Here is a 12,177-nt window from a genome sequence, read left to right on the forward strand (position 1 = left end):
TCTATATATAAATAACTTTGAAATACCGAATGATACAAAAGGAAACAAATGGCATGTCATATTTTGTACTGGAAGATAGCATTTCAATTCTCCTCAAATTAAAAGCAATATTTTTAAAGAATAAGTCAATGCTAAAATTCATATAGAAAAATCAATGAGACAAAAATTATTTTAAAAGACCAGCCAGCCCTACCATATCGCTTCTGGTATATGGCAATTTCTGTCAAATAAAAACATTACGATGTGTCTTCATCCACTTTATTCAATGGATCTGGCAACGGGCGACATCTGGTTCTTCCCCAAAGTCAAAATGATTCAGGACATTGAGGCAGCCACGACAGAACAACTAAAGACACTCATGAAAGAGGACTTCCAGAACTGCTTTAGAAAGTGGCAAGAATGATGGGGTAAGTGTGTTTGAAGAGAGGGGGAGTATTATGAGGGAAAGTAATGGCAATGTGTCTTTTACTGTAATACTTTTTTTTATTTAAACATTCACCGTACTGTTTGATCACACCTAGTGTACCAATAGGTCTGTCTACAAAGTCAGAAATCGACCTAGTCTAGATACATTAGTATCTCAAATCAGTAAAGAAAAGCAGTTACTGAACAAAACAGATCAGGGACAACTACTTAACAAAAGGGGGACAGGGGAATTGGAAACATACGTGATACTTTGAACCAATATAAAGTCCAAATGAATCCAAGATTAAAATACAAAATTGAAACAACAAAAAAAATAAAATTGGGCCGGCCCAGTGGCTCAGGCAGTTGGAGCTCCATGCTCCTAACTCCAAAGGCTACAGCTCAATTTCCACATGGGCCAGTGGGCTCTCAACCACAAGGTTGCCAGTTCAACTCGAGTCCCGCAAGGGATGGTGGGCTCTGCCCCCTGCAACTAAGATTGAACACGGCACCTTGAGCTGAGCTGCCTCCTGGATGGCTCAGTTGGCTGGAGCATAGGCTCTCAACCACAAGGTTGCCAGTTGGATTCCTCGAGTCCCACAAGGGATGGTGGGCAGCGCCCCCTGCAACTAAGATTGAACATGGCACCTTGAGCTGAGCTGCCACTGAGCTCCCAGATGGCTCAGTTGGTTACAGCGCGTCCTCTCAACCACAAGGTTGCCGGTTCGACTCCCGCAAGGGACGGTGGGCTGCGCCCCCTGCAACTAGCAACGGCAACTGGACCGGGAGCTGAGCTGCGCCCTCCACAACTAAGACTGAAAGGACAACAACTTGAAGCTGAACGGCACCCTCCACAACTAAGACTGAAAGGACAACAAATTGACTTTGAAAAAGAAGTCCTGGAAGTACACACTGTTCCCCAATAAAGTCCTGTTCCCCTTCCCCAATAAAAATCTTTAAAAATAATAAAATAAAATAAAGTAAAATAAAATTGCAACAGAAAATGTAAAGGAAGAAACTAAAGGAGAATTTTTTCATAATCTTGGACTGGAGAAGGCATTTCAAACCATAACACAAAATCCACAAGCCATAAAAACAATTCAACCACCAGTTTAAAACCACAAAGTTGAAACTGAACAGCAAAAACCACCTTAAGCAAAGTAAAAGACAACATCAAAGTAGAATATAGTCAAAATACATAACACAGACAAAGGTCCAATTTCATTATATGAAGATCTTCTACAAAAAAGAAAAGTAAAGCAACTGACAAATGGCAAAGACTATCAACAGATATTCCCAGAAAAGGACACAAAAATGGCTCTTAAACACAGATTTGTAACCTGATTCATATAAAAGAAACGCAAATTTGAAACATCAATGATACCACTTTTCACCCATCAGTTTAGCAAACATCAAAAAGTTTCAGGACAGGCCGACCCGGTGGCTCAGGCGGTTAGAGCTCCATGCTCCTAACTCCGAAGGCTGCCGGTTCGATTCCCACATGGGCCAGTGGACTCTCAACCACAAGGTTGCCAGTTCAACTCCTCGAGTCCTGCGAGGGATGGTGGGCAGCGGCCCCTGCAACTAAGATTGAACATGGCACTTTGAGCTGAGCTGCCGCTGAGCTCCCAAATGGCTCAGTTGGTTGGAGTGCGTCCTCTCAACCACAAGGTTGCCGGTTCAACTCCCGCAAGGGATGGTGGGCTGTGCCCCTTGCAACTAGCAACGGCAACTGGACCTGGAGCTGAGCTGTGGCCTCCACAACTAAGACTGAAAGGACAACAACTTGAAGCTGAACGGCACCCTCCACAACTAAGATTGAAAGGACAACAACTTGACTTGGAAAAGAAGTCCTGGAAGTACACACTGTTCTCCAATAAAGTCCTGGTCCCCTTCCCCAATTTAAAAAAAAAAAGTTTCAGGACACACTATATTGAGGAGGGTAAGGGAAAAAAAGTACTTCTGCCATACCGTTATCAAACCACACATATGCTTTAACCTAACAATTCTACTTTTAAGTAGAAATTTATCCTATATAATAACTTTGCACATGGATGAAATGACTATGTTAGAAACTACTTGCTTTATCATTATGTATAACAGAAAAAAGCCTGAGAATGGGGATCCCTATAAACGGGGATTAAATAAATTATGGTACATGCATACAATGAAACACTATGTAGAATTTAAAAATAGTGTTTTACATATTGATATGGAATAATCTCCAGGATAAATTAAGTGAAAAACAGCCAAGTCCATTTAGTATGTGACATCTGTGGAATACAGGAAGACAAAAGAAGAACAGTGTTTACAATTAGCTATTTGTATAGAAAATCCATGATGCACCTGAAAGAATAAGAACTGCATGTGTGGGAGACAGGGACATGGGGGGGAGGAGGGAGGAACGTAACATATTCTTCCATATTTACTTTTTGGATTTTGAACCACATGGACATATGCCTATTCAAAAAATTTAATTAAAAAAAATGGAAAAGAAACATACCAATACAACATTAAAGATAGAAGGCTTTACTATATAAATAAAAATAGGAAAATGTCTCTTAATAAACCAAGATGATTTCGTTAAAAATCTCTAATGGGGGCCGGCCTGGTGGCTCAGGCGGTTAAAGCTCCATGCTCCTAACTCCAAAGGCTGACGGTTCGATTCCCACATGGGCCAGTGGGCTCTCAACCACAAGGTTGCGAGTTTAATTCCTTGAGTCCCACAAAGGGATGGTGGGCTCTGCCCTCTGCAACTAAGATTGAACACGGCACCTTGAACTGAACTGCCTCCCTGATGGCTCAGTTGGTTGGAGCACGGGCTCTCAACCACAAGGTTGCCAGTTCAATTCCTTGACTCCCACCAAGGGATGGTGGGCAGTGCCCCCTGCAACTAAAATTGAACACGGCACCTTCAGCTGAGCTGCCGCTGAGCTCCCAAATGGCTCAGTTGATTGGAGCGCGTCCTCTCAACCACAAGGTTGCCGGTTTCAACTCCCTCAAGGGATGATGGGCTGTGCCCCCTGCAACTAACAACGGCAACTGGACCTGGAACTGAGCTGCGCCCTCCACAACTAAGACTGAAAGGACAACAATTTGAAGCTGAACAGCACCCTCCACAACTAAGATTGAAAGGACAACTTGACTTGGAGAAAAGTCCTGGAAGTACACACTGTTCCCCAATGAGGTCCTGTTTCCCTTCCCCAATAAAATCTAAAAAAAAAAAAAAGGAAAGAACATAATCTTAAAAAAAAAAAAAGAATCTCTAATGGACTAACTCATTCACTTCAATTTTACCAGTAATACAGTAGCAACTCATGGACTCTGAAGCCAAACTTCATAGGTTTCATTCTGAACTTTTTGCATGTCTTGGTTTCTTTAACTATAAATGGGGGTGATAACAGAACTTACCTCACAGGGGGAAAACACTTAGACTATATAATGAGGAAGCACTTAATGTGAGCTGTTAATATTACCTGCGCTGCAGCCCAAATGCAATCAATATGCTGAGTACTCAGTCGCCCTTCTGCTGCTAAAAAATTCAAAATCACTTGGCACTGCTTGATAATCTGGAAAAGAAACAGTTATAGTTAATTTTTAAAAATATTCTCTTAATAGAGCAGAGAAGTTATATAATCGTCCACAAACCTCAATATGTAAATTTGGTCCAAATATATGCTCTACTACACTGTTGCTTATAAGCCAGTCTGCAAGTTCTTTTGCAATGGACCTAAAATCAAGTAACAAAAATAGTTAATACATGAAAAGAAATTAGTATAATTCTTTCCCATGTCTACAAGGCAGGTAAAACTGAAAAACTAAATTCATTCACATACAAATTATAAAAAAGTGCTTATATACAATTAACTGTTTAGACTACACAAAGAATAACAAATGAAAGAAACGGTAATTACCTAACTTTATAAAAAGCAAAAAACAACAACAAAAAAACCCCCCAGGAAAGTCAAGGTAACACTAATGCGAGATACAGAGGGGAGAACACCAAGTGTTAACACCAAATAAACAATTATTTTCCTACTTAAGGACTTTGCCTTCCCACTTTTTAATTTCCACAGTGGGCACTAAAGTGTTCAAGGACGGTTTCCCAATAATGATCTCTACAGTAAGATAACATGAGGAAAGTAGGTTACCAAAAGGGTGAAAAAAGGAATGATCTTCAAGCCAAACTAGAAGTCTCCTGCCTGATATTAATGAATGAAAATTCCACTAATGTGGTCCAAAGATATCAAGTGATCATTCAGAACAACTTAGGTACATTTACCAACATCTCATCCTTCATTTCAAAAAAACAAACTTTTTATTTTATAACAGTTTTAGGTTACGCTTTTTTTAAGAACTATGTAAAAGCTATTCTCTTTTACAGTAATAACTCACTGACATACAAATTAACCTATTATGTTAATTCTACCAATGAAGTAGTGTTTCTCAGTTAATTATCTTTTATAGCTCTGAGATACACATGACATATAACAAAACTGAACATATCTGAAGTGTACAGTTTTATGAATTAAACCTTACGTATACATCTGTAAATCCATCACTACCATCAAGATGATAAACACATACATCAACCCAGAAAGTTTCTCCATGCCACTTTGTAATCCATCCCTTTTCCAGCCCCCACAACCCGACTCCCCAACCAGTGACCTGCTTTCTATTATTATAGATTAGTTTTCATTTTCTAGAATTTTATGTTAAAAAAAAATGTATACTATGCATTCTTTTTTTAATCTGGATTCTTTCACTCAACGTTAAGATTTACACATTTGATGCATTTATCAATAGCCATTGCTTCCTTCTGCTATAAACATCTGTGTGCAGGCTTTTGTGTGGATATAAATTTTTAACTCCTTTGGGTAATTACCAAGGAGCACAGGTCATGCAGTGAGAGTATGTTGAGTTTTGTATAAAACTGCCAAACTCTTCCGAAATGGCTGTGACTTCTTGCATTCCCACCAGCAATGAGTGAGTTCCTGTTTCTCTGCATCCTTTGTCAGCATATGGTGGGATCAGTGTTCTAGATTTTGACCATTCTAATAGCTGTGTAAGGGAATTTCACTGTAATGTTAATGTGCATTTCCCTGATGAAAGAGGATGTGAAACATCTTTTCAGGTGCTTATTTGCCATCTGCATATCTTCTTTCATGAGGTGTCTGTAAAGTTCTTGGCATATATTTTAATCAGGTTGTTGTTCTCTAACTGCTGAGTTTTAAGAGTTCTTTGCATATTTTGGGTAACAGTCCTTTGTCAAAAAAGCCTTTTGCAAATATTTTTCTTCCCGTATGTGGCTTGTCCATAGAAGAATTAAACAAACAAAAAAACTTACTCTAAAGATTTTTTTTTTAGAAAGCTATGAATTAGATAATATGGGCCTCAAAAGGTAAAACATTAAAATAAAACTACTAATGATATATTTTACCTATTTCTGGGTAGCCCTACAGAAGCTAAAAATCCATGACTCAACTCTCTGATTTGCATAACATACAAAAAATAATTCAACTAAAAATAATTCTAAAAAATAAACTACATCTCTTCAGTTTCTTATAGGACATTAAAAGGACACCCAGTGACTTTTATGATATCTGAGAACTGTAATTACAATTGAGCAAGCATAAAATTAGACAATGTTACCAATAACAACCATTCAGGGCTCTGGAAATATACCTATAATGGGACTCCCAAGAAAGAGTAGGGGGAGCATGAAAAAATTTTGAAGAAATCATGGCCAAATGTCCCAAATTTGAAAAATATTCATCTACACATTCAAAAATGACAACAAATGCCAACAGGATAATAAAAGCAAGGAAATGCACACCTAGACACATCACAGTAAAACTTTTAAAAGCCAAAGACCAAGAGAAAAATCTTGAAAGCAACAAGAAAAAAAGAATTAAGCACGTACATACAAGGTAACCACAATAAGATTAAAAGCTGACTTCTGATCAGAAAAAAAGGAATAGCGCTATACTGGAGCAATGTTTCCATATTTTACTAGAATTAAGTTACTATTAATCCGAAGTCGACAGTAATAAATTAAGATGCATATTGTAGCCCATTCAGCAAACACTAAGAAAAGAATTTTTGAAGCATTAAAAAAAGAAAGAAATCAATGGACTTAAAATGGTATACTTGCAAAATAAGACAAAAGAATAAAGACAGAATACAAAGAAAACCAATAGGAAATGAGACATAAATCTTACTATAGATAAACATTAAGAGAAAGGATTAAATAATCCAATCAGAAGGCAGAGAATATAACTTGATTTTTTAAATCCAGGTATATATGCTGCCTCCAAGAGACATATTTTAGATCCAAAAACACAAATAGGTTGAAAGTAAGAGGATGGGAAAAGATATGCTATGAAAATAGTAAGCATAATAAAGTTACAGTGGTTATACCAACATCAGACAAAACAGACTTTTAAGCTAAAAAACGTTTTAAAGAAACAAAGAGGGACATTTCATAATGATAAAAGGATGAAATTACCAGGAACATTTACAAATCTAAACATACATGAACCTATCAAAAAGTCCCAAAATACATGAACCAAAAACCAACAGAATTGAAGGGAAAAAAGACAAACAATACAGACAATTCTTGTTACTCACAGCAGTTATATTCTATGAAGTCGCTACACTGAATTAGCTAATACTGAAACCGTGAATCTTTTTTTAATTATTATTACCAACTGCTTTAATGGGTAAAAAGAGCATGGCATTAGCATCAAGTGTATCCTAGAGTAGTTTCTCGTTAGAAGAAATGACAGTGCAACGTGACTTGCTGTTTGCCTTTGACTAGAAGAAGACAGAGGGTTTGACTAAATGCAAATCTTACATAACTTTAGGTAAACAATCTGTTCGACAATCCATTTGCAGAACTCCTTTAAAGACAGATGCTTCACAGAACTAAGATTTGTTCTGAAGTTCCCAGCTCCACCAAAGCAATGCAAGGGAGGCTTTTCCCCTTATGGAAAATTGCCATCAGGCTATCGGCATCCTTTCCTCCCTACCCCCTGCCCCACTTCCTCTGGAAAAAAAAGAGACATGGCTCTCACTTGGGTATTAAAATTATCTCTTGGTGTTGCTTTCTTGTATTTGGTCCTCTTTTTCCAAAAACTCAGTTTTTTAATGAGGCATAATTGACATATAACATTATTCTGGTTTCAGGTATGCAACATACACGTAATGATTCAGTATTTGTATATATTGCAAAATGATTACCGAAGTCTAGTTAACATTAGTCACCATACAGTTACAAAAATATTTTTTCCTTGTGATGAGAACTTTCAAGATCTACTCTCTTAGCAACTTTCAAATATGCAATACAGTATTGATTATAGTTACTGTGCTGTACATTACATCCCCATGACTTACTGATTTTACAACTGAAAGTTTGTACCTTTTGACCCTCTTCACCCATTTTGCCCCCTTTTCACCTGACAACACCAATCTGTTCTCTGCATCTGTGAGATTGGGGTCTTTTCATGTTTTTGTTTTGTTTTTTAAAGTCCACATATAAGTAAGATCATAAAGTATTTGTCTTTATCTGACTATTTCACTTAGCATAACGCCCTCAAGGTCCATCTGTTTTGTCGTAATGGCAAGATTTCATTCTTTTTTATGGCTGAATATTATCCCATGGGGGGGTGGGGTGTGTGTGTGTGTGTGTGTGTGTGTGTGTGTGTGTGTGTATACACAACACAGAATTGAAGGGAGAAAAAGACAATACAACCAATTCTTGTCAGTCATGGCAGTTATATTCCATAAAGTAGCTGCACTGCATTAACTAATACTTCACAAACCCTTGAATCTTAAATTCTAAAAACAAATTATCTTAGCAGATTCTGTTTTCTCTATTTTACAAGAGAAAATGAGGTTCCAAAGTGTTGAGGTGACTTGCCTGAGACTGTCCCACTAACAGGTGCTAGAGTTGGGATTCATACCCCATCCAAGTGGCTCCAGAGCAGAGCTTCTTGCACTACACTACACTGCCTCCTACTATTTCTGTCCTCTGATCATCTCCGTACTAGCGCTAAAACAAGAACACACAGCATCGCCTTTTGGACTTGAGAATGTGCACATTGGGAGACTCCAATTTTTTATTGCTCTATGCATTTCCACAAATGACCGTAAAAGCACCACAAGTATTGATTTTGGGGTTACAAATAAATTGCAGCAAATAGACAAACTCACAAGTACAAAATCCACAGTGAGGCTGACTAGAGTTAGAGACTTCAACACCCTACTTTTAATAATGGAAGAACAACTACCGTAGGCAAAAAATCAACAAGAATGTAGAAGGCAAACAATACTACAAACTCATCAGACCTAACAGGCATCTACAGAACACTTCAGACCATAGAATAAACAGTCTTCTTAAGCACACATGAACATTCTGTGGTACAGACCATATGCTAGTCCATGAAGCAAGACAAATAATCCAATAAAAACTAAGCAAAAAAGTGAACAAACAATTCACCAAAGAAGAAATAGAATGGATAATTACCATACAAAAAAAGATGTTCTGTATCATTAGTTATTAGGGAAATGCAAATTAAAACCATAATGAAATACCACTTCACACTCACTAGCATGTCTTTAATCAAAAAGGCAGATAATAACAAATGCTGGTGAGAACAGGGAGAAACTGGAACCCTCATACGTTGTTAGTAAGAATGTAAAATAATGCAGGTACATTGGAAAATATTTTGAGTTTCTTTAAAAGTTAAACAGAAAATGACCATACAAACAATTATATTTCTAGGTATCTACCAAGAGAAATGAAAACATATGTCCACAAAAAGACTGGTACACAAATGTTTAAAGCAGCATTATTCATACTAACCAAAAAGTGAAAACAATCAAAATATACATCACCTGGTAAATGGATAAACAAAATGTGTTATATGTACATAATGTAATATGTACTATTCGGCAATAAAAAGGTATCAATTACTGGTTTACAACACAACATGAATGAACCTCATGAAAAACAGTATACTAACTCAAAGAAGCCGAATAAAAAAGACCACTATCATGATTCCATTTATATGAAATGCCCAAACTAAGCAAATCTATAGCAACAAAGTAGATTAGTGGAGCTGGAATAAGAATGAGGACTGACTACACATGGACAAAAAGGAACTTTTTGAAGTGATGGCATTGTTCTAGAATGGAATTGTGATGATAGTTGCACAACTCTAAATTTACTAAAATTCCTTACAGAAACAGGTGAATTTTATGATATGTACAGTATTTATACATTAATAAAACGGCTTAAAAAAAGACCCAATTCACAGGCTTCAAGAATATTTATCACACTTTTTCTATTTGCTCCAATTGTCTCACACTATACACACCCTTCTCTACCCAATTTAAACTATCTCTACTCATTATTCCTCAAAACTTGTACTCTCTTTCCTCTTCTCTTAACCATTTCTATAGGATGTGTATTCCTTATACTTTTTAAAATGGAGTTCCTTCTTACTCTCAATCCACTGTTTCATCAACATAAAGACCCACCTAGCCCAGATGTGTGCAGTTATTGCACTAATGTTTCCCGAATTATTTTTTCTTTTTTAGGGGGATTTGGAGGGCGCAATAGGGGGGATTGCTGCACTAGCATTTTTAAGATTCTATTAAGCAGTGTTGAGAGGGTGGGGGATGGAGGTCAGTGAGGGGTCAAAAAGGAAATCCAGAGCTGCAGTTTTACTTACATTGGATATGGTCTATGTAATGTTCTGAAGATACAAAATAATACTCTTAGCATAACTCAGAATTTAAAAATCTATTACCAGTTCTGGACAACACATTTTAAGGGAAACACTGACAAAGAATGATGCCAGAGGTAAATGACTGCACTGCTCTGGTGATAAATCTAAAAACTGTACCGTATGAAGAAAAATTGGAGGAATAAAAACTCTTTAGCCTGGAGAAGGAAAAGAATAAAGAGGTGTAATCTCTGGTTTTCACATTCATAATGGGCTAGTTTCAACTGAGATTAACTCCATAGGGCAGAATTAAGATTAATGCGCAAAACTTACAGTAAAGCAAAAATATGACTCATTCGTATAAGTATGAATTTTCTAACATCTTAATTTATAACTCTGTTCAGGCATAAGATATTACCACCCAACTAAGATGAAAAACTTGATTTCTATACTGGAAGGACAATTAAATGGAATAAATATTGGAATATATAAGTATTTCTAAGAACTTGAAAAGCCCTAACCTATAAAACTACTTCTTTTCACACATGAGCTTCATTAACTTGGTTTTACCCCACAAAATGTATTGAATGTGGTCTTTTCTTTTTCTGCATTAAGTGTGCTTTCTGAAACTATCAGTACCATACTCTTTATTACTAAATTCTCCTGTATAAATAGTATCCTTTGCATCTTGTGCAAATGTTGGTATGTGCATTTCAAAAACATGGAGAAATGTTTTGCTATATTGTTTTGAAAGCTTGTTATCAAGACTAAAAATGAATCCGCAAGGCAAAGAATTTCTAGTAAACACTTCAAATCTAATAAAGTCACAATTATATTTAACATATAAAAAGCCACATATTAAAATGCTATTACTTATGTATAAATAATGCTCCTACTTACGTTTCTGTGTCTGATACCAATGATTCATTATTGCACACATCATTGAAGGTGTGAAGTTGATTCTAAAAAAAAAAAAAAAAAATTTCAAAGTTTTTCCCCAAAATTATTCTTGTACATGTTAGCAATGGTCAAAAAACATGGTTTGATATTTGTAGATCATAATTAATAACCAAATCAAAATTATAAATTTTAAGATAGATAATCAGATACACACACAACTCCCAAGTAGTCTGGCTATATTCTTTATCATATTAAAAGCTGAAATAAATTCATCCCACAAGTAATACTTATGCTTTATTCCACTATTCATCCTACAGAAAACAAAAATGAATAAGGGAAAAACACTAAAATCTAATACAAGGCAGCAGTAATATGGCATTACAGACATAGAATTTTGGGTTTAAAAGCCCTCTAGATAAACACATCTAAGATTTAATTTTACAAAATGTCACCAATTACTTTCTGTATGTACAAAGTCCAATATATGGGTAAAATCAGAATAACTACATTACAAAAACAGGCAACAAATAGAAAGAAGTAAACCTAATGGAGACCTTGATAAATCAGAGAAATCATATCCATTCTAAGGAAAGCAGCTAACTACTTAGCTCTAGAAAATTATTTATGCAAGAATACAGGCTCTAGGATATCAAGCCTTCCTCTCCACCCCACTACACTCCACACGAGAAGTCAGTAAGACATATTTCTCCCTACTTAAAACAGTATTTACTACTGTGCAAACCAAGCAAAACATTTCTATTAGTCAAATTTGGCCTATGGCGAATTAATCTATGGCTTCTGCCTGGATAATGAATTGTTACTATTTATAATATCCAAATCTAACCCTCAGTCTCCTCATATTCAAAATAGGGAAAACTATTTCTATGAGGACCTTATAAAGTCATGCATGTAAAAAAATATTTAGCGCAATGACTGGCATAAGGTCAGTGCTCCAAGAGTAGTACCATGTTTCTCGGAAAGTAAGCCCTAGCTGGCTCATCACCTCTAATGTGTCTTTTGGAGCAAAAACCAATATAAGACCCTGTCTTATTTTAATATAAGATCTGGTATAATATAAAATTATAATATAATATAATATAATATAATACGAGGTCTTAATATAATATAACATAATATAATG

The 12,177-nt window shown here is 36.2% G+C and overlaps 1 protein-coding gene across 7 annotated transcripts in view; it reads right to left on the reverse strand.

The window, feature by feature from the left end:
- Positions 1-12,177, reverse strand: part of USP34 (ubiquitin specific peptidase 34) — a 205,557-nt gene that overhangs the window by 139,467 nt on the left and 53,913 nt on the right. For all 7 annotated transcript variants that reach the window (XM_019717506.2, XM_074332027.1, XM_074332028.1 and 4 more), the window contains 3 exons: positions 11,037-11,098; positions 4,054-4,135; positions 3,882-3,974 (listed from right to left, as the gene is read on the reverse strand). In XM_019717506.2, coding sequence (XP_019573065.2) covers positions 3,882-3,974; positions 4,054-4,135; positions 11,037-11,098 — 237 coding nt within the window. The remainder of the gene's footprint in view (positions 1-3,881; positions 3,975-4,053; positions 4,136-11,036; positions 11,099-12,177) is intronic.

Source organism: Rhinolophus sinicus, linkage group LG05 (genome assembly GCF_036562045.2).
Source record: "Rhinolophus sinicus isolate RSC01 linkage group LG05, ASM3656204v1, whole genome shotgun sequence".
In the NCBI taxonomy this organism is placed as follows: Eukaryota; Metazoa; Chordata; class Mammalia; order Chiroptera; family Rhinolophidae; genus Rhinolophus; species Rhinolophus sinicus.